General features: G+C 47.7%; 5 protein-coding genes across 6 annotated transcripts; 4 read left to right on the forward strand and 1 right to left on the reverse strand.

The window, feature by feature from the left end:
* Positions 1 to 1953: 1953 nt before the first annotated feature.
* Positions 1954 to 5210, forward strand: LOC100831340 (metacaspase-5). The gene is made up of 2 exons (XM_024460070.1): positions 1954 to 2507; positions 4149 to 5210. Exons 1-2 carry the CDS (start codon positions 2159 to 2161, stop codon positions 5057 to 5059), a joined length of 1260 nt encoding a protein of 419 aa, XP_024315838.1. The 5' UTR covers positions 1954 to 2158; the 3' UTR covers positions 5060 to 5210.
* A 238-nt stretch (positions 5211 to 5448) lies between these two features.
* On the forward strand, positions 5449 to 7327 carry LOC112271102 (metacaspase-6-like). Its single transcript, XM_024460071.1, has 2 exons — positions 5449 to 6138; positions 6239 to 7327. The coding sequence occupies exons 1-2, from the start codon at positions 5790 to 5792 to the stop codon at positions 7087 to 7089; spliced, it is 1200 nt and encodes a 399-aa protein (XP_024315839.1). The 5' UTR covers positions 5449 to 5789; the 3' UTR covers positions 7090 to 7327.
* Positions 7328 to 8576: 1249 nt separating this feature from the next.
* Positions 8577 to 14385, forward strand: LOC100821093 (WAT1-related protein At5g07050). The gene is made up of 5 exons (XM_003566037.1): positions 8577 to 8830; positions 13028 to 13090; positions 13201 to 13317; positions 13468 to 13876; positions 14002 to 14385. Exons 1-5 carry the CDS (start codon positions 8577 to 8579, stop codon positions 14383 to 14385), a joined length of 1227 nt encoding a protein of 408 aa, XP_003566085.1.
* Positions 14386 to 15695: 1310 nt separating this feature from the next.
* On the forward strand, positions 15696 to 18673 carry LOC100831948 (phosphoglycerate kinase, chloroplastic). Its single transcript, XM_003568141.4, has 7 exons — positions 15696 to 16178; positions 16631 to 16708; positions 16796 to 17056; positions 17240 to 17557; positions 17659 to 17817; positions 17899 to 18111; positions 18427 to 18673. The coding sequence occupies exons 1-7, from the start codon at positions 15765 to 15767 to the stop codon at positions 18439 to 18441; spliced, it is 1458 nt and encodes a 485-aa protein (XP_003568189.2). The 5' UTR covers positions 15696 to 15764; the 3' UTR covers positions 18442 to 18673.
* An 827-nt stretch (positions 18674 to 19500) lies between these two features.
* LOC100832764 (formin-like protein 20) lies at positions 19501 to 22263 on the reverse strand. 2 transcript variants are annotated; one of them, XM_010232915.3, is made up of 2 exons: positions 21841 to 22263; positions 19501 to 20804 (listed from the first exon to the last, which is right to left on the reverse strand). In XM_010232915.3, exons 1-2 carry the CDS (start codon positions 22145 to 22147, stop codon positions 20176 to 20178), a joined length of 936 nt encoding a protein of 311 aa, XP_010231217.1. In that variant the 5' UTR covers positions 22148 to 22263; the 3' UTR covers positions 19501 to 20175. The 2 variants fall into 2 exon arrangements, with proteins under 2 accessions (XP_010231217.1, XP_010231216.1); XM_010232914.3 differs by having other exon boundaries at positions 19501 to 20813; positions 21841 to 22260.
* Between the last annotated feature and the right edge of the window lie 579 nt (positions 22264 to 22842).

A 22842-nucleotide genomic window follows, 5' to 3' on the forward strand; every position in this document is an offset into this window, starting at 1 on the left:
CGACAATTGGATGAGTTGCCAAGTTATATTGTACCAGTATTTTCTTAGCACTAAAATAACAGTATCTGCGGTGGGTATTGCCTGTTTGCGCAAAACAGAAAAACACAACAACAAATTTGGACACGTTGAGCAACTCTGTCATTAAAACCCAGCAACTTTCTGTGTAATTGGAACAACTAAATTACATGGATCAACATTAAGCAACTATTAGGCCTATTTTTGCAACTAGCTACAAATTTTAACAACTTTTATATTCAGTCATGATCCTACCTGTGTGGGATGCAACAACTTTGGATCAACATTAAGCAACAATTTGACATATTTTAGCAACTAACTACAAATTTTAGAAAATTTGTATATAGGCACGATTATGCCTTGTGTGTAGTGGAGCAACTTTGGATTAACATTAAGCAACTATTTGGCATATTTTTCCAACAAGCTACATGTGATAAGTTATTACAACTGAAATAAATGTGTCAAACAATTCTACAAGTAGCACAATAAAAGTACATGTAAGCAGATATAAACATAAAAAATACAACTATTGTTGGTAACTAGCAACTAACTAAAAAATAGAGAAATGATTAAAAAATACAATCCTTGTTGAATTAGCAAAGATTTTGTTTCGAAATCCTTTCATTTAATTTGTCAGCCGGGTCTTTTTCTATGCTCTGATTTCTTTGGATATCGCTTTTAATTGAATTTCCGTTTTCCAGAATAGGATTTACCAAATTTTTCATGACTCTGAGGTTCAGCCCAATCCAGCATTTCGTTCTCTTTCCTTCCGATACTAAAAAAGGATTGAAAAGGGTAAAATTTCTTCATGTCATGAAGAATTCGATTTCTCGCATAGCAATAACTAGAATTAAAAAAAAGGAAAGACAAAGCATCTGGGAATAAACCTGCTAAAACAGCAAACCATAGAGTACTTAGCACAGGTGCTACAGAGAGAAATGTTTTTATATTCCGCGTTGAAAATCCTCCTTTCAATAACTTTAGCAACTTTACATTCAAAAAATCAAACCATATCCCTCTCCCATCTCTTTTTCCTCCTGGGCCGCAACCCACCTTTCTCTTCCTCCTTGTTTTTCCCTCCTGGGCTGCACCTCCTACTCTTGGCGCATGTGCCCATGTTGTGGCCGACCGCACCTGCTGGCCCATCCGACCGAACGGGTCGTCTTCCTCTTCCTCCACAGTCCTCACGTTGAACCTACAGAAGCAACTCCAGTGGAAGCTGTTGAATTCTCCTTCAATTCTCTCTCCCCCATATGATTTCTCCTCAACTTGATACATTGGAATTATTTCCCTTCACCCCACGAATCGATTCTGCCCTTTAGCTCCCCGTTTCATCTCCTTTATCTTCTCCAATTTGGAGATTGTTTTTCTGTTGTTTATTGAGCAGTCATAGGCCAACATCAAATCACTAACCTAACAGGCCGCTGAGCTGGGAATCCCTCGCAGAAAGGCCACCTTGCTGGACCCTCACCGCTTCGTGGCGGCGCCGCCGAGGCTCCGCCGCTGCTTGGGCGCGGCCAGCCCTTCCCGCCCCGTCGGAATCCCTCACCGTGCTGTGGCGGCGCCGCGCGGCCAGCCCCGTACCCGCCGCGCCGGATGTAGGGAGGAGGGGGAGCGGGGGAGGAGAAGGGGAGGGAGGGAGCAGGCGGGAGATAGGGGAGACAGGGGGACGGGAGGAAGAGCGGCACAAGGAAACGGGGAGGAGCAACAGGAGACTGGAGGAAAGGGAAGGATAACGGGATGGTAAGGAGGGATCGTGTGCTCCCGTTGCGTGTAGAAACCCACCTGGTCGGGGCGTGGCCTAGCGGTCGATCGGACGCGCGAGTCGCAGGAGCGTGCTCTCGCTCGTCTCAAAAAGTGCAGCTGCACCATCTACCCATTGGGTTTGAATAAACAAACCGGGCCAAATACAAAACGGTGGACGCCAACGACCATCCAGCACGGCACCAAGCCACCAACCACTCACGACTTGCCAGGTCAGAACGCCAATTGACAGCTCGGGAGCCCACCCCGCGTCATTACTCATTTCCATCGGACTCGCCAAAGCGCCGGCAGCCGCAGCCGCAGCGCCTCGCGTCGCAATTCGCAAACGCCGGCAACCGCACCGTACCATTACCGGCGAGGGCGACGACCACCAGGAGCGATGGGGCGGAAGCGCGCGGTGCTGGTGGGCATCAACTACCCGGGCACCAAGGCGGAGCTCAAGGGCTGCCTCAACGACGTGGCCCGCATGCGCCGCTCCCTCGTCGACCGTTTCGGCTTCGCGGAGGCCGACATCCGCGTCCTCGCCGACGCCGACCCGGCCGCGCCGCAGCCCACGGGGGCCAACATCCGACGCGAGCTCGCGCGGCTCGTCTCCGACGCCCGGCCAGGGGACTACCTCTTCTTCCACTACAGCGGCCACGGCACGCGCCTGCCGGCCGAGACCGGCCAGGACGACGACACCGGCTACGACGAGTGCATCGTGCCCTCCGACATGAACCTCATCACAGGTCGGTAAGGGGGATTCGGATTGCCTTTTGTTTTGTTCCGTGCGCTGTTGCTTCTGTCATTATTCTGTTTCGAACTAGTCAAGAAGTGGGGATCGAATGGTAGGTGAGATTTGAAAGGGATGCTATTTTGCTGGCCCGTTTACGACGACTAAGCAAGGCTGGATTGTGGTAATTTCTGATTGGATTGGCTTTAAGGTGACTACGGTTTAGACACTACTACTTTGTTCTAAATCAGCGACAAAATTAATATGGAACTGAGCGAGTAGCATATTGTGGTTATTCAGTACATAATCGAATTAGTAGTTGAGTGACTAAACTTTCAGATAGAGAACAAACGATTTCGATATACTCGGTAAAATGTATCCACTGGTGTAAGCAATACTATTGTTTCTCTCAAAATGTACATAAATGGAAGTGAGCACAAGGAGTTCGTCTCTCCTTTTGTTCTGAGATTCCATCTCTCCACTAATACTTATTGGAGCTGCTATCTTATAAATATGTGAATTATGCACCTAAAACTAGGATTGCATAGCACAGTTTATGTAACTAAAGTCTTAATACATATTCTCTCCATTCCTAAATTCTTGTCGCTGTTTTAGTTCAAATTTGTACTAAAACAACAACAAGAATTTAGGAACGGAGGTAGTAGTAAACACTCCATTTCCCTTTCTTGAGAGCACTATACTTTAAGAGTTCCTGCTTGGTTCTTCAGAATAACAGAAGCACTAATACATTGCCATTTGCAAAAAAATTGTTGACAATTTTAATGGGTAGGAATATCATGTAATTTCTCTATCTGCACTACTTAAGAGAGCGCTGCAGGTTTTCTGTTAGATGCCAATTTTATATCAACATTTGTAAAACAAGTGGAATTTAGACCCTACTTGGTTTATTACTCCCTCCGATCCATATTAATTGTCTCAAATTTGTCCAAATATGGATGTATTTGTGCCTAAAAAGCATCTAGATACATGCAATATTTCGAGAACTAATATGAATCGGAGGGAGTACCAAATTTTGCGAGGTCAGCAAATTCTGGTTCTGTTTGTTATAAGCAAGAGTTTGCTAATTGTGTAGAATTACTAAATTTTAGGCGTGTCAGGCATGCCATTGGTTACAAACATCAAACCAAGTAAGCCTCAAGTCCGTTAAACTGATTAAGTTTTAGGCCCCAATCTTATAGGTGAATTGAGCCTATATCATGCGGAGGGTACCAGGTTAATTCAAACCTGTAGTGGAACGGCACCAAGTCGAACTAAACACTAGTGAATAAGGTATAAATTTAAAGCAAAACATAGTTGACAGAAGATTTATAAGTTCGCTCGGTAAAAAAAGATACGGAGTATATAAGTTCACTACCAAGCCATGTTTGAATTTGGCACTTGTTCTCGGGTTGCCTGATTCATGATTTTTCCTGGCACTAGGGTGCTGCATGCTTGCTTCAATTCTTAGCCAGTCAATTAGGTCGATTCTATGAGCGCTATCTGCAGATAAATTGCTAGTGCTGTGGTAATATTCTGTTTTTAAGTAGTGGTAACCGAGAAGGCAACCAATACATAGAGGTAGAGCAATTATTAACAACTAACATCTTGCATCTCTTTCTGTCAGTGGCATTCTCAAACTTTTTTGTATGCTATGCAGACCAAGATTTCACAGAGCTTGTGCAAAAAGTCCCTAATGGCTGCCTGTTCACCATAGTCTCTGACTCCTGTCACAGCGGTGGCCTGCTCGACAAAGCCAAGGAGCAGATTGGGCACAGCACAAAGCTGAAACAGGTCAAGCAAGGCAAACGTGAAGAGCGGTCTGATTCCGGCACCGGCTTTCGGTCCTTCCTCAAAGAGACCGTCCGGGACGCGTTTGAGTCTCGAGGAGTTCACCTCCCTCAGCACGGCCACCAGCAGAGCGGGCACATTGACAGTGAGGCTGAGGAGCCAGAGATAGACTCAGGCACCGATGGCAGCATCAAGAACCGGTCGCTGCCCCTCTCAACATTCATCGAGATGCTCAAGGAGAAAACTGGGAAGGATGACATTGAGGTTGGCTCAATCCGGATGACGCTGTTCAGTCTCTTCGGTGACGATGCCAGCCCCAAGATCAAGAAGTTCATGAAAGTGATGCTGGGGAAGCTCCAGCAGGGCCAGTACGGCGGTGTGGTGGGCTTCGTGGGCGCCCTGGCACAGGAGTTCCTCAAGGCTAAGCTGGAGGGCAAGCAAGGAGAAGAAGCGGAAGATGCTCTCAAGCCGGCCATGGAGCAAGAGGTGAACAGCGTCCAGGAGGTGTACGCCGGGACAACGGCGAGGGTGCCCAGCAACGGCGTGCTGATCAGCGGTTGCCAGACCGACCAGACCTCTGCAGATGCGACCACACCCAAGGGCATGTCCTACGGCGCGCTCAGCAACGCCATCCAGGCTATCCTCGCGGAGAAGGACAAGAAGGTGACGAACAAGGACCTCGTGCTGAAGGCGCGGGACTTGCTGGCCAAGCAGGGGTACAAACAGCAGCCTGGACTCTACTGCAGCGACAACCACACCAATGTGGCTTTCATATGCTGAAAACCTGAAACTTTAGTTGTCTTTTATCCATTGATGGGAGGATTCTCCTTGTGTCAACTGTGAACCGAGTGCCGACTGCCATTTCCTGTGGGTTTGGACTGGAAACCTGGATGGTATATCTTGTGTGAAGAATGGTTTGTTTGATGTTTCAGGCTTCAGGCCTTCAGCACAGAATGACATTCACATGCATACCCTGAGGATATAATTATCCACACAGATAATACATACTCCACACTCAATTCATGCTTTCTCAAAAGCAGAAAAAAAAGGGGCACTATAAACCTGCCTTTTCATTAGTATATTTTCGACTCTGCTGCCTTTTCTCTGTTAGTGGCAACTGTGGCAAGTGGCAACTGATATGCATCATTCTGTAGTCGCCGCAATAATGTAACCCAGCCGCAGTTTCTACGGGCGTATGGAAAAAAAAAATACCATATGCTTGCCAATACCGCCAGAGCCCAGAACAATAGGACCATCGGAGTATCATGCTGACACGGAAAGTTCATCTGCAGAGACGTTGGCTGAATAATATGTGGCGCCACGAGCTAATACAAAAAGATGGAGCACTGGCCTCTGGCAGCGATGACCACGAGCTGCCAGATTACAACGCCAGTCCGCACAGCTCGCCTCCCCAACAACCCCAACCGCGTCCCCCGGCCGTGGGTGCCGTTGCCGGCCTTCTCCAAAGCGCGTCGCTAGCTGCTAGTCTCTCCGGCAGAGACGAACAACGATGGGCCGGAAGCGCGCGGTGCTGGTGGGCATCAACTACCCTGGCACGGAGGGGGAGCTCAAGGGCTGCCTCAACGACGTGACCCGCATGCGCCTCTGCCTCGTGGACCGCTTCGGTTTCGACGAGGCCGACATCCGTGTCCTCGCCGACGCCGACCCGTCCACGCCGCCGCCCACGGGCGCCAACATCCGGCTGGAGCTCGAGCAGCTCGTCGCCGGCGCGCGGCCCGGGGACTCCCTCTTCTTCCACTACAGCGGCCATGGCCTGCAGCTGCCCGCCGAGACCGGCCTCGACGACGACACTGGCTACGACGAGTGCATCGTGCCATCCGACGTCAACCTCATCAAAGGTAACATGAGTACACGACAAGCTAGAGTGCAAGCTGCAAAGAGCTCACTTTGTCAAGAGGATGCTGAGTGAGTGATCAACTGTCTTTCTACGCGTTGCAGACCAAGATTTCACGGAGCTGGTGCAGAAAGTCCCCGACGGCTGCCTCTTCACCATGGTGTCCGACTCGTGCCACAGCGGCGGCCTCATCGACAAGACCAAGGAGCAGATCGGGAGCAGCACCAAGCAGAGCAAGAAGGCCCAACAGCACCGCCCTCCTTCCTCCGCCCCCGGCAAGCTTTGCGCCACGCTCGTCGACGCTGTCCGGGCCGCGCTCGAGTACATCGGCATCCGCCTCCCTCGCCGCGCCACGGCCACGGCCACGAGCCGGTCTCTGCCCTTGCCGACGTTCATCCGGATGCTCAGGGAGCAGACCGGCAAGGACGACGTCGCCGTGGGATCGATCCGGACCACGCTGTTCCACCACTTCGGGGACGACGCCACGCCCAAGATCAAGAAGTTCGTCCAGGCCATGGCCGGCGGCATGCTTCGGCATGGCGCAGCCGCCACTGGCACAGGGCTGATACCCAACGGCGTCAACGCTAAGCCGGAGGGCGACGAAGAAGGAGATCAGGCCGACGCGCTCGGCCCAGCCATGAAACAGGAGCTGCTCCAGAGCGTGGATGAGGTGTTCGCCCGGGCCGTGGGGGTGCCACGGCGGCCAAGGAACGGCGTGCTGATCAGCGGGTGCCAGACCGACGAGACCTCGGCGGACTTGACCACGGCGCAGGGCGCGTCCTACGGCGCGCTCAGCAACACCATCCAGGCCGTCCTCGCCAAGGAGAAGCGCCGGAAGGTGACAAACAGGGAGCTCGTGCTCAGAGCGCGGGAGTTGCTGTCCAAGCAGGGCTACGTCCAGCAGCCCGGACTTTACTGCAGCAACGAGCATGCCGATGTGCCTTTCATATGCTGATTGCTCAACTGTCGGTCCAGTGTTGTGCATAGCGACTGATGGTGCCTTTACTCATTGATGGGAAATTCTCCTCCGGGTGCCAATTTTGGGTTTGGATTATATTTTGGTGGTACTTGCAGTGATTTGAGTTTTCAACTTAGCAAAAAGATTCCCGCAAAAAACAAAGAAGCAGAAGACCTTTTTGTTTTGTTGTTGAATTTGACACAAAGTAACCGAAGGCTGAGGAAAATTGACAGAACGTGTTCTGTTTGAATTAGGCTCGTATTCACGTGTCACCGAAATATTCTGGCCCCCTCAGCCTTGGTGGGATGGGTCTGCCTGCCGGACTTGCAAACTTTTGCTCGGGCGCCCCGGGTCCGCTGGCTCCGTTTCGCTTGGGCTGCGCCAGATAGGCCATTCGACCAACTTGAGCACGATCATGTCGCGCGGCCGACGTGGTGGCGCGTTGCATATTGGGGATGATCAGCGCGCCCTCTTCTGGCACTCCTGCTGGCTGGCATCGTCCCCGCTTCGCGTGTTGTGGCCACGGCTCTTCGCATGTTCCTGCCTGGAAAACGGAACTGTTGCCACGGCTTTGGACAACGATTGCCGGATTAGGAACGTCCGACACCAGTTCACTCATGATATGTTGTGGGTTTTTCATTTGCTTATCGCGAATGATCAATAGGCTGGCGTAGTGTTCCAAGAGGGCATGCCGGATACCATTCGTTGAAAGCTTACGTCCAATGTGCAGTACTCGGTGATGTCATACTTTTTTTTTCGGAAAAGGTGGTTGGAACTGGCTGCATCAAAATGATTCATACATCCATCTTTTATTAATTATTTAAACAAGTCCAGCAAAACAGATACATCAATCGAAACTCCAAAGCCACCAAGTTATACATACTAGCCTCATGAAGGGTGTGGTTACTATCGGAGCCATCCAACATCTAAAACCGGAGGTCACGAAGGCACAACCAGACAAGCTAATTCCCAACGTATGCCGAGTGCGCACACTCCAAAATCAGGCTGCCACCGTTTTCCACCAACCCATATTCAGACGAGAGAATGACGCATTGAAATTGCCAGGCCTGGCAACAACAACGCATACCAGAGCCTTACCAAATGTGCCCAGTCGCAGACCAAGATCATCCCACCCGCAGATCAAGCATTCCCCCAACGGCGTCCCCAAGGGGGAGAGCGCCGCCACCAGCGCCGCCATATTCTAGTCCGAGAACTTTGGATTTTCACCCGGGAACCTTGAGAGGGGGGTTTGGGAGCACCTCGACAACGCCTCACGGAAGGGAAGAGACGTCCAGAAATGTCACCGTCATCGTGATCGGACAAGTCGACCAAGAGTTTACACCGGTATCACACCCGCACCACCAGCACTCTGCCTTTACGAAAGCCGACGAAGCGTCGACTCACAGATCCGAAGAGGTGAAGAGAGCCACAACCACAACATGCCAATGGCTGCCCAGCCGGATTGAGCAAGCCCGCTGCCTCCAATGACGCAGCCACGCAGGCCGCTGCCTCCAAGGACGCAGCCGCGCCCGCCCGTGCCCCCGACCGTGGCCAGGGCATCCGCCGCCTCTGCGCAGCCCGAGCAGACAGTCGCCCCCGCCAAGACTGGCCAGGGCCAGCTGCCGCAGCTGGGGCACGGCTGCCACGAGGCCCGCGACATGGATACCGCCACTAGGCCTGGCCCGTGCTGCCGCCAGGACAACGCAGAGCCCGACATGCGCACTGAGGACCGAACTCTGTACTTTTTGTCAACCTAGGATCTCTACTATTTTCATTACGCAAAACATAACGAAAATACAAAGTCTGACCATGGATGTCACCGGCGTCCGCAATTGAAACGCTGACTAAGTGACAAAAAAAATGCCCCTACACTACAGCCCTACCAAAGGATGAGACCAGCATTCGTCGAACTCGTACCGACCTCTGCATATCGATCTGACGATCCTCGACAAAGAAGATGGACTATTGCGTGGAGGATGGCCCAACAACTACTTCTGTCCGGTCTGCATGCGAAACTTAGAAAACCTCGGCTCATCTTCTGGATCAGGGTTCGGTATGGCGCCAAATTTGGAAGGTGTCGTCAGTGGGCTGGGTGTCGTCCCTCTGGCCTCCCCGGTCTTGGCCATCAGATGTCTCGGTGGAAGGAGCCCATACTTTAATCGCTGATAGTTCAGCACCTGCGACGCAGGGCGCAGGAAGGAATTCATACCCTGGTTCTTTTAATCTCATGGCAAATTTGGTTAGAGTGCAATCGAAGGCCTTTCAAGAACAAAAGCTCCTAAAATACCAAAACTATCATTTGGGATGCATTTCGGAGTCCAAGGGTTCCTGAAAATGCTCACCTACACACCCTTGGTTGGGAAACAGCTTTTTAGGAATCTTCCTCCTGCCTTTCTTCTTTTCGTTCTCAGAGTTTTTTCATCCTTGCCCTAGAGCCCGTAGATAGTTCTCTCTGCTAATGGGTCTTAAAAAACAATTTTCCTGATTCTAATGGGTCTCTTGATGGATGACCAGATGAGGTGAGTCCATACCGCCTTCCATTATTTGAATTCTTTTTCCTTATTGCTAAGTTGATCTCGTCTGAAATATTTTCTGGGCCATAAAAAAATTGCTACATGGAAAACGTGGTGTGTATCTCCTCCAACATCTAATAAACTAGTGAAAACTGGTTCATTGCCATTTCTGCAAATCATTCAAGGGTGATCGGTCTTTCGGTGTGCTCATAAAATTTGTTATAATCTACTCTTGTACTAATATCCCCCCTTGTACATAAGAAAACATGCATGTTCTAAAAACTAGTTCCCCCTTTAACTAATATTCTTTTGTACTTCCCTGATCCTAAATTCTTTACTCAAATTTGGTCAAATATGGATGTATCTATTCTTAAAAAGCGTCTAGATACATGTAATATTTTGACAGCAATTTAGGATCGGAGAGAGTACTATATTGAATTATTGATACAATCTCCCAATTATTTCGATTCTGATTCATAATTCAGATTTGCTGGGAAATTTCAGGTAACTTCTCGGCATGTTGTGCCCTGCGCTCATGTTCTCTTCTGATCCGCTAATAACGCGTTAGCATTACAATGGAGATACAGCATACGGCCGGCCATATCATGCATGCACGGAGATGGACGGCGCTAATAACGCGCTCGCGACGATCGATCCGTTCGAACGGGGCTGGCTGCAGCAGATCGATCAGCATACACGCTCTCCACGTCGGAGAAATAGAGAGTTCGAGTTATAGCAAAGATAATGCAAGTATTGATTACTCCAAAAAACAAGCCCAAGCTCTCGCCAACCTAGATGTGATCGAGAACAGCCATTTGGTTCCCAGGACTATCGAAAGAAAGAGAGAGAACAGCCGTGTGCGGCCGACCGGATATTTCTAAGTCGTATAATAAATTTATTTTCTGCAAAAAGAAAAAAAAGGATTTGCTGGGATTTCTGCAGGATCGGACGGAGTTGTTCGATGTAGAGAGTTGAAAATAATTGATAAGACAGTCACAAAAAATTAGATATGTACTTGGTCAAAAAAAAAAGATATTTACAAGAATCGCGATTTTAGCAACATGAGGAATTTTAAGTTGATTCTTCAAACATAATATTAAGAGTTTGTTAATGCGTAACATTCTTTCTATAATCGTTGTCATTCTATAATCGCTGTTAGAGATGTATCATCTTTTCTAAGGCCATGTTTGTTTGGTCTTCTGTTTCAGCTTTTGGTACTTTTAGCAATCTCAAAAGCACTTCTTCCGTTTACACATGAAGCTGAGGTGTTTCTTCTCAGCTTCATGTGTAAACGGAAGAAGTGCTTTTAAGATTGCTACAAGCACCAAAAGCTGAAGCAGAAGTCCAAACAGGCATGGCCTAAGTTTGTTTACGCATCTACCTGCTCCTGCGCCACCTCTGACCGAGGCCGAGGACCACTCATGTTGTTGTCTTCCTCTGTCTTAATTCCTTGCTGGGCACAACCGTGTGCCGCAAACCTCCAACGATGCGATAGAGAGATCATGACGTCCGCTGCCAGGATGGAGTTCGACATAAAAAGAAGTATTTGCCCCATCAAATCGCTAACTCGTATATTTTCACGTCAAGTTTCTTATTCTATAAACACACGCATATGGAGACCTATAATTATGCATATTTGACACTTTAGGACTTGCGTGCACCTGCACACTTACTAGTAAGTAATAAGTGGCGTACTGGTTGATTGTGTAGGATAAGGGGCATGCATTCTCTGTTTCACAAAACACCTCATATAATTTTTTACTTTTGTTTCATAACGCACCTCATATTTCTCTTGTTTCCCACACAGAGAAAATCATATATTTCTCCGTCCAACAATGGATGTCTCAACTTTTATTAAATTTGAATGCATCTATACACTAAGTCATGTCTAGATACATCCAAATTTTGACAAACTTGAAACATATTTTATTGGACGGAGGAGTACAACCCTTTGCATGAACGACCAAGTGCGTCGACCCAGCTTCTCACCGTTTGATCCCTTGATTGATTCCCGCTCCAAATCCCAACTGCATCGTTGCTTCCTTCAGAATATATAAATCGTGCGGTCAGTGTAGTGGTCCAGCATTGGGTCTCCAGACAGGGGGTCGTATAGGATTTTCTTCCTCCCGCACCCATTTACTCTCAATCCAACAAGAGTGGTCAAACACTAGAAACGAGAGCTGTTTTGGTCCAAGTGCACAAATCTATATGATGTGTTTTGTGTAACAGAGAAAGTAAGGCATATATAAGCCACATGGTCGGTGCAAGTGTCCTCCGCAGTCCACACGGCACACATAAACTTCAAGATCCATATGCGTTGTACGTCGTGAAATATCGACCTTAGTGGCTTAAAGCTACAAGGTACTCCGTACTTAGGGCGTGTATAATAGGAAGCCTTCTATTAACAATGTCACGCAGGATAATTGTTGATGTGGAAGAGAGTACGTAATAAAGAAAAATACGAGCCTTCTCTTAACTAAGAGATTATATTTTCACAAAAGATAAGATAATTTCTCCCATTCTATAGATTTCATCTTTTCTAAACATTTTTTAATCAATTTTACTCATTTAAGCATTAATTGTATATGGGAAAAGCATTTTACCTTGCATACTCAATTGTATATATGAAATTAAGAGATAATATGTTGTGTGTTTCTAACGACGTGAGATGAATAAAATAAGGTAATCTTCTCAACCATTGTACGTGCCCTTAAGGCGTGTCAGTCTTCTCTAAATGATGTTATATAAGATGATTGCTAATTTGGAAGAGAGAGAAGTGAAAAAATGGCCTGGTCCTTCTTTTACCTAGACGATCTCTTTACAAGAAAGATAATGACACTTTTTCGTTGTCCTAAATTTCAACTTTGCTTCAAGTTTAATAATTTTATTCACTTAAACATTAATTGCAAGAAGGGACATGTAGAGATAACCTATTGTACAGAAACATGTTTTATTGTTTTCTTTAAATGACGTGGATCATATAGAAGAAGACAACTTTTTTCTGAGGAAAAACGGTCGATTTTCGGCATTTGATTAATAGGAAATCACTGTACAAACGGGATCAAAGGCTAGTCTCTAGGAAGAAACACCGTGGGGGTGGGGGAGGTAAAAAAAACCCGGAGGAGATACCGTCACGTTCTTGGATCTTTAACGTTTTCTCTGTCCCACGTATATTGGACTACCCACAGCTACTAGAAATAAACTACTCTCTCTGATCCTAAATTCTTAACTCAAATTTGCTCAAGTATGAATGCATCTATTTTTAAAAAACGCCTAGATACATGTAATATTTCGACAACAATTTAGAATCGGAGGAAGTATATGTCTTCGAGAGGTACGTATCCCATGACATATATTATCTCACTACCATATGCATGCATCTTGCTAACGGATATTGACACCACTTGATATGCGAACGGCAGGAATGTGAGGCCGAAGATGACGTGGTCGATCTTCTTCCAAATCTTCATCCTCGCGCTGCTCGGGTTAGTGCTCGTTGCCTCTAACGAACAACATCATCATATAAATTATCAGTTCGATCTTTAATCGATCCAAGTGAAAGCATCTGAAATTGCACGCTTGCTGCTGCATGCAGACCGGTGATGGACCAAAATTTCTACTACCTCGGGCTCAAGTACACAGGCCCGACGTTCGCATGCGCGATGAGTAACATTCTGCCGGCCATGACCTTCGTCATGGCCATGATCTTCAGGTAGTACAATTTTATACGTACTCTAGCTTTTATTCGCGAATAACTTAGTCGATCTGCACATTGATCTGGTGCATGCATGCACGGATCGATAGATCACCAGAGAGAAGTTGTTTAACGTTGCATATATGCATGGTGTTTGAATATTGTCAGGATGGAGAAGATAGAGCTGGAGAAGGTTCGGTGCCAGGCGAAGATCTTGGGGACCGTGGTGACGGTGGCCGGCGCGATGCTGATGACGTTGTACAAGGGCCCGCTTATGGAGCTGGGCCGGACGAACAGGCACGGCGGTGCCATCCCGGAGGCCCCCGCCGCCGTGGATGCCATTGCCAGGGAGTGGTTCTTGGGTTCCATGTTCCTCATCATCGCCACCTTTGCCTGGTCCTCCCTCTTCATCCTTCAGACCCACACCATCAAGCAGTACTCCGCCCAGCTCTCCCTCACCACCCTCATCTGCTTCGTCGGCACGCTTCAGGCCACCGTTGTCACCTTCGTCATGGACCGCCGCCCCTCTATCTGGGCCATCGGCTTCGACATGAACCTCCTCGCCGCCGCCTATGCCGTAAGTTTACTCTTACTCCCATACCACCCGGCCGATCTCCATGATCTAGCTAGCTTCTCCCAAATTGTGACGGTTTTGTGGGTCATTCTTGCATGATCGATAAGTTGTTGTGTTTGATTTTTCAGGGGACCGTGACGTCGAGCCTTGCGTACTACGTGCAGGGGCTGGTGATGCAGAAGAAAGGGCCGGTGTTCGCATCGGCGTTCAACCCGCTGACAATGATCATCGTGGCTGTCATGGGCACGTTCATCCTGTCCGAGAAGATATACCTCGGGGGCGTCTTAGGCGGCCTGGTGATCGTGATCGGGCTCTACGCCGTGCTATGGGGCAAGCACAGGGAGACGCAGGACAAGGAGGCGGACGCAAAGACCACGCTGCCGGTGGCCTCAGCCAGCGCGACCGGAGACGACCACGACGACGACGATGATGCGGAGTGCAAGAAGAATGTGGCTGGGGTGAGGTCATTCTCCAACGGACATGGAAGCGAATCAGCTAGTGCAGTTGTTTGATGGACCGAGAAAAGTTCAGTTATTTGCATTGTGCTCTTGAACATGAGAAGTTGTTGGCTAATTTGCATGCTAGCTAGTGTTTGTTTTTCATTTATCTTATTTTCTCAGAATACTTGATCCTTGTACAGCTATTCCCGTCCACTTAATAGAAAAAGCAGTGCTCCTGCTGCTTCGTCAAAAAAGGGCATGCTACTATGGACTCCTCTCTCGACTGCTCGTCCACGACGCGCACACTAGAGGCGTCCGGTTGGAATGACAGAGGTTTTCTGCTAGGAATTGTCTTTGCTCTCCGTCGTTTCCCATAACCTCTTCGTCAGCCCAGCTCCACGCTCAGGCGTTTATGTACACTCAGCATAGCCGCCTTCTCTATCCCAAAAGACCAGTCCTATGAAAGGATGGCTACTCTGTAGTCCTCTTTAACTAGCAATGACAACTCTTGATACCGTAACATCTCATGTCCGTGACTAAAGTCACTAACAACATTTGGTACGTAACATCCCATCGTCCTAAGACTAAAGTCACTGACAAACTTGATGGCAAAGACAAGTTTAGAAAATAAAGACACCACTACTTCAAATCAAAAGTTATTAGAGCAGACTAGTGTGCATCACAATGCTGCATTCATTTATGTCATTGTACGACACAAGCGGTTTTCACATGTATCCCGGTTCCAAACTATTTTCTGAACCTTAAATCAAATTTCAGGTAGAAAAATTAAACTGACAATTCCCTACCTGTCTCCACCCTATCGCTGGCACATTCGTTGGTTTCAGTCCTGCGTTGTAGGGCCTATTCGGTTTGTAGGGTTTTGGAATTATAGGAAAAGGAAAAATAAAGGATTGAGATCTCATGTCTAAATGAGATCTCACCTATGTATAGAATCCTTAAAAATTAGGTCAATTTGAGACCAATCCTTAAGAATTTAGCATCCCAATTCTTATGTAACGAATGCTACACCTATGAAAGAAATTCCTTAAGATTTTAAATCCTACAGAAATCCTCTAAAATTCTTACGAACCAATGAGCCCGTGACAATTCCACTCCGGTCACACAATGTTGTAGCATGATCAGAACAGGCCAAGCTCAGATCATACGAAGAACAGGGGCCAGGGGGGGCACACAAGGCACCAATCCCCCCAAACGTCTCCATCGCCGTGATCGCCGCCGCCTCCCTCCCCCACACAGCCACCGCAGCCATCGTCCCGACCTCTCACCAGCGATAAGCAAATCCGCCTCCCCTTTCTCCCGTCCACAAAACCCCCTTTCTTTACGACCCCCTGCCCCCTTCCCTTCCTTCCCGGCTCCCACCTCACTCGCTCGCGCACGCATCTCCGGTTCTCCCCCCCCGCCCCCAGCAGAGGCTCCGTCCGAAAACCCAAATGGCGTCCACGGCCGCCTCACCCGCCGCCCTCGTCGCCGCGCGCCGCGCCGCGTCGTCGGCCGCCTCGCCGCTCCGCCGGGCCGGGCTCGCGGCCGGGTGCCAACCGGCGCGGTCGCTGGCGTTCGCGGCCGGCGGCGGCGCCGACCCGCGGCTCGCGATCCACGTCGCCTCGCGCTGCCGCGCGGCGTCGTCCGCCCGCGGGACGCGCGCCGTGGCCACCATGGCGAAGAAGAGCGTCGGCGACCTCGGCCCCGCCGATCTCGAGGGGAAGCGCGTGCTCGTGCGGGCCGACCTCAACGTGCCGCTCGACGACAGCCAGAACATCACCGATGACACCCGTATCCGCGCCGCCATCCCCACCATCAAGTACCTCCTCAGCAACGGCGCCAAGGTCATCCTCACCAGCCACTTGGTAAGCATCGACCTCTCAGCCTTTTCCTTTCCTAGGAATTAACGATCTTGGTCTCGCGTAGGAACCTAGGAATTGCAGAATGTGACTGCTTGTATTGTAACAGTCTCTGATCCGAAGATGTGATATATGAACAATAACGTCTAGCTATTTATTGCCAGTTTGCTTCTTGCGTCGTGTGATTAACAGACGGTTAGTCTGTCCTAAAACGACTGATCATCCTTGCCAGGGAACTAGTAGATAAAAAATGCTGGCCTAATCCTTTTAATTCATCATCTACTATACGCTCTACAATCATAGAAAATTGGAAGCTGACTTCTCCAATGGTGAATTGTCCCTTTGATTTGAATTCGAAACTTCAGATTCCTGTTTTATTAGCTACCGAGACACTGGTGCTTATAATTGCTCATGCCATCACAATGTGATTCATAACACTGTCTCCTATGGATTTGCAGGGTCGCCCTAAGGGTGTTACTCCTAAGTTTAGTTTAGCCCCCCTTGTGCCAAGATTATCCGAGCTTCTTGGCATACAGGTATTCTTTTATCCTACATCATTGATACTAATGAGCATGTGCCACAGTGGCTGTACTGACTAGAATACTTCTTGCGTCACGGATTAGGTGCAAAAAGCAGATGATGTTATTGGCCCAGAAGTTGAAAAATTGGTGGCTGCCCTGCCAAATGGTGCTGTTTTGCTCCTCGAGAATGTAAGGTTTTACAAGGAAGAGGAGAAGAATGAGCCAGAGTTTGCAAAGAAGCTTGCTGCACTAGCAGATCTTTACGTTAACGATGCTTTCGGAACAGCCCACAGAGCACATGCATCGACTGAGGGAGTTACCAATTTTTTGAAGCCTTCTGTTGCAGGGTTCCTTTTGCAGAAGGTCACTACTTTATTTTACTTTTGTTTTCGAACTTAGGCGCTTGAATTCAAAAGATACAATGCAACACGCAACTAAATAAAAACAGTATCTAGAGCAGAAGATTTAAAGTCTTCTTTTGTCCTTCTATTCCTTTCAGACACAGCCTGAAGTTCTGTACATAGTTGTTACAAAATTAAATTGCAGGAACTTGACTACCTTGATGGAGCTGTTTCAAACCCTAAGCGCCCGTTTGCTGCCATCGTGGGTGGCTCAAAGGTGTCATCCAAGATCGGGGTTATCGAATCCCTGTTGGAGAAGTGTGATATCCTTCTTTTGGGCGGTGGTATGATCTTCACATTTTACAAGGCACAAGGACTCTCTGTTGGTTCTTCCTTGGTTGAGGAAGATAAACTTGAGCTGGCAACATCTCTCCTCGCTAAGGCAAAAGAAAAGGGTGTCTCCCTTTTGTTGCCATCTGATGTTGTCATTGCTGATAAGTTCGCCCCTGATGCTAACAGCCAGGTATGTTACATTTTGCCTAATCATGAAAGATAATTATCAGTAGACCTTTACTAGTCAGGTTGAAGCAGCTCATAATTTCTTGTCATATAATTCTTCTATAGACTGTGGCAGCATCTGCTATTCCTGATGGTTGGATGGGGCTGGACATTGGCCCAGACTCAGTTGCAACATTCAACGCGGCGCTGGAGACAACACAGACAATCATTTGGAATGGACCAATGGGTGTCTTTGAATTTGACAAGTTTGCAGTAGGAACTGAGGTAATGCCCTGTGTTACATTTATCAGCTTTACCACCGAGCATTTTGCACACAAAGAAACTTAACTGTGATCTCTCGCGTAGGCCGTTGCAAAGAAGTTGGCCGAGCTTAGCAAAAAGGGTGTTACGACTATCATTGGAGGCGGAGACTCTGTTGCGGCTGTTGAGAAGGTGGGGGTTGCTGATGTTATGAGCCACATCTCGACGGGAGGTGGTGCTAGCTTGGAGTTGTTGGAAGGAAAGCAACTTCCTGGAGTCGTTGCATTGGATGAAGCTGTCACTGTGGGATCCGTGACCGTATGAGGCTAAGCTTCATTTTGTTGCATCTTCTTTTTTCCATGCATTGTTCTGAAGTCTCCTCCTCCGTCACACCTCTAAAATCACTCGATGTAAGACACCAATGCTTTATAGAGAAATACTGGGAACTGTTTGAATAAACCCCACACCAATTTGTGTTTACTTGTGCTATCCTTTCTAACAAAATTAGCACAAGCAAACGTCTTAATGTCAGTCAAATGTAATGTTGCCTTGGTTCAGCTTTCTGTGCCTGTACCTGCTTTGTTCTTGCATAACAATAAGGATGTTTGATTTTCGTTGTCTTCTCTTTTCCAGGGAAGCAAACTCTAGAGTGTAGATTGTCGGGAGGTATATGCATTTTATGGAGATTTTCTATGATCAGTATTCAGTAGGAGTTACTGGGTCATGGCATGCTGAATTGCTGAGGTTCAGGCTGGAATATCTAGCTTGGGTGCTCCGTAGCCCTTGTGAGCACTACTGAAATAAAATCAGCACAAAACTTACAGACCAACTGATTGCTGAAGTGACTGAAAACATTGCGTATTTCCTCTTCAGAGCAAAATATCAGTGTGTAGGAAATTGTTGCATGTTCATTTTGAGCTGTCGTAAACAATTAAAATCATCATATGTTTGTTCTTGTGAAATGCTATTTACGACTAAATTGTTCAGGATATTCCATTTGGAGTTAGACATGCCAGCCGCCGGCCAGAGGATTGGAGGTTATTCGTGCTGCGGTATCAGACAATTTTTCTGCTTTCATTCGTCAAAGCCTTCTAGCTAATTTTCATAGATATACTTATGGTTCGGAAAACTCCATTCGTGGAACCAAAAGATCACGGTTTGGCAGAATATCAGACCTGGTTCACATTAATACCCTTTGGTGGGCACTTCTGCCTCAAATGCATGGCCAGTAAGTAAATAAGTAATTTTCACATTTGACCAAACCACACATGAATGCGGCCAATTTAGGAAACATGAGCCTCATTTTGATTCAACAGACAAAAGATCGAATCATTCACGAAACCTTGGCACAACAGCATCTCAGCTGCTCATTTCGTATCAAAGATAGACAACAGTGACTAGGTCATCATGCCCTGGAAAACACAATACACAACATGATACCTAAACCTTCGATTTGTTTCATCTCCACAATTGTATATTTCCTACGTGCATGAATATTTGAGTTCTAATTTCGCTGTGCACCCAAACGGTTTCACAACGTGCAATTAGTACCTGGCTCCATGACATCTAATGTTATGTTTCCTGATTTGATTTTTTTTTACTGTGAATGATATACACCCAGCTCAAAGGATACGTTTTAATTATTTTCCCAGTGTATTAGTGCCTTAAATCACGCTAGATCAAGGTTACAACATGACCGCAGAAGTGCATAAACAGAACTGATAGATATTGCACACAGACATGCTCATATCTGTCGAAAGGGGAAATTTGCTGGAGGACACCGTTATTTTGTGGCTTTTGCTGAAACACACCGCCGGAACATGTCTTTGCCCAGTACCATTACAATTTTGTGAACATTTGCTAGAACACACTGCATCGACTAAAATTGAGAATTTGACATTTTACTTGGGACTACCATCGTAAATCCAATTTTGAAAACTTTTTTCCTTTGTACAAATCGATTTTTGACATCTACTAGGGTCCGTCGTTGGTCGATGTGGGCATTCATTACCATTGTTGCTGCACTCTATAGGAGAGAAAAACGCTTCGAACAAAAAGTTTGAAAGATTCTAGACACATTTGCTGAACGGTAGAATGATAATTCAATGTGAAAAAAAAAGTCAAACTTCCCGTTTTGGACCATACAATGTGTTTTGACAAATGTCCACAAAATTGTAATGGTACTGGACAAAGACACATTCCGGCGGTGTGTTTCGACAAAGGCCACAAAATAACGGTGTCCCCCAGCCAATTTTCCCTTGTCGAAAGGAGGCAGTCAAACATACAGGAGAATTAAAATAAATGGCCACAAAAATATACTGAGAACAACAGCAATCCTAACAATACAAAAGTTTGTGGTAGAAAAAAGCATGTCACCAGTGCTTACGTCTCATTAGAAGTCTCGTTGAAAGACAAGTCAAGGTACTCCGCCAGGCTCAATCTTGATCCTGAGCCTTGAGGCCCTTGATCAGATGTATCCTTCTTTGCACGCAATGATTTTGGAAGCCAGGACTGGGAGGCGGCACCAACGGGGATCATTATGTTGCCAACAATAGGTTGCAAGTCCTGCCAGGGGTCATCAACCATAGACTTGCTGTAGTAGTTCCTCCGGTCTTGCCATCCAGAGTGGTTCTGAAAACCCCTTCCCCCTTTTCCTCTCGAACCTGGGTTGCTGTAGTAGTTCCCGCCCCTGCCTTGTCCAGGAGATGGATACGGGCTACCTCTTGGAACAAAATTCATCGGGGTGCCCCCTCGGCCAACATTAGGGCCTCTGAACCCATAGCTGGGAGGATGTGGATGATAAACTTGAGCTGGAGAAGCAGAATGTGGGTTCCACTGGGGTGGAGGACCAGGATGTGTTCCTCGGTATCCTGACATTGGAGTCTGGAACTGCATATGACTTTGCCATTGACTATTCCCAGGTGTACCCGGGGCCATCGGGAATGGGGAGTGAATTGGTGACCGAGGCATATGCTGCTGGTGTGGAGGAGGATAATTGTTACCATAGTTCCCTGATCCAGCTAAACAAGCAAATTGAGAACAATGATTTGTATCAGTTATTTATGGCACCCTACATGTAAATTGCAAATCTCAAGCAGAGGTACATATCAATGCACGTATTTCTTTAACTCAATCCTAACAATCCAGTTCTTTGTATGGCCATTTAGCTAAGATCAACCAATGCAGTAAGAAAAATGATAAAACAGTTATGTTTCGCTAGAAGTTAACAAATGGTGGCAATTTTCAGATTTTACAGGACATGCAGAAGGCCAAAATGGTAGGCAGGTTTATTGCAGCACAGTATTGCTAAGTAAGCACTGAAGAGTAAAAAATTGTACTAGCCAGTTTTATGAACCAACATTAATAACGTTGACATGTGCAATCTGAACCCCCTTCAGCGCCATGGTTGTTGATGTAAAATATTTACAGGACACGCAGAAGGCCAAAATAGTAGGCAAGTTTATTGCAGCACTAAGCAGTAAAGAGTCCAAATTTTGTCCTAGCCGGTTTTATGAACTAACATTAATATTTAATAACGTCGACAGGTGGCATCTGTACCCCTTCAGCGCCATGGTTGTTGATGTAAAATATTCAAAATTATATTAATTTTTTCACCTAAATGATCATCCAAGATTTAGAAATTAGCATGTACTCCCTCCGTTCCATAATTCTTGTCTCAAATTTGCTTAAAAATGGATGTATCTATTCCTAAAAAGTGTCTCGATACATGTAATATTTCGACAAGAATTATGAAACAGAGGGAGTACCATACTTTTTAACTGCTGCGTTGTCGATTCGAGTCCAATTGGTGTCTCATTCTTTTGTTGCAGTTTAGCAAATCCCAGGAAAACACAGTATTTTAAATAAAAAAGTGTTACAAATTAAGAGAACTAATACATCTAAATCCAACAAATATGAATATTACACAGGCAACTAACCTAGAAACCCAACAAATATGAACATCAGGTTTAACCTAGAAGCACAATATGCAATAAACATGAGGGGGAGAAGAGAAGGAGCAATACCCTAGTAGGGTGAGGTACCGACCTTGAGGCGGGGCTGGAGCGGGAGAACGGGGCGGGGAGTGGGCACTCTTGCGCTTGTGCGGGGCGGCGGCGGAGGAGAAGGCCGCGCCGGGGTTGGTGTAGAAGTCGAACCGCGGAGGCGGGCGCGGGGCGGAGGAGGGCATCAGGTCGGGCTCCGGGAGATCCCAAGCGGCCGTCCCCGGCGGGGGAGGCGGCGCGGCAGATGGCGAGGAGGCGGAGGAGGAAGCGGAGGCGGCGGCGGAGCGGAGGGCTAGGAGGCGCTCCCGGCGACTGGCCGAAGACTCCTCCGCTTGCTCGCCGGTGTCCATCAGGGATTGCCGCCGCCCGCTCTCGCTTGTCCGCGCCCGCGATGCGCCGCGAGTCTGTGCCGGTTTGCTGCTTTAGCCTTTGACTGCGACGAGCACGAGGTCCTGGTCGCTCTTGGCTATGGTTCAGAATCAGACTCGAGACAGAAGGGAGAACTATACATGGCCATCGGGCTGCCCTTTTTCGGAAAGGCCGAAAACCCAGCAGGCTTGGCCCGGTTGTGCCTGGCCTGGCACAAAATCGGCCGGGCCTGCCTGTGCCGCACCTGGGCTTCATCCTCAGGTCCTCGGGCCAGCCCGTCACGGCCAGTTTATTTTTTTAGTTTTTCTATATTTGACCTATCTATCCTCAAAATTCTGGCTTACGCCAACAGTTTTGGTCCATCATCTGTCTATTTTGGATCATTCAAACTATTTTTTCTTAGATGGGCCGTATGCATAGATGGACTTCCTCAGGCCCCGCTGTGCCTTATCGGGCCCGGCCCGGCCCACTAGGCTTCGTGTTGCGCCTGGGCCGAGAGGACGTGATTTTGGACCGGCCTGGCCCCTCTATTCTCTGGCTTCACCAGGCCATGCCCGAGCCAGACCTGTTTAACAGGTACCGGGTCGGAGCTGGGCAAACCACATATATAGGGAAAATCCTGCTGTTTGTATCTGTACAGGGCCAACAAAAAGATAGTTTCTCGAGAGCCATTTCT

Source organism: Brachypodium distachyon, chromosome 2, assembly GCF_000005505.3.
Source record: "Brachypodium distachyon strain Bd21 chromosome 2, Brachypodium_distachyon_v3.0, whole genome shotgun sequence".
Lineage (NCBI taxonomy): Eukaryota > Viridiplantae > Streptophyta > Magnoliopsida > Poales > Poaceae > Brachypodium > Brachypodium distachyon.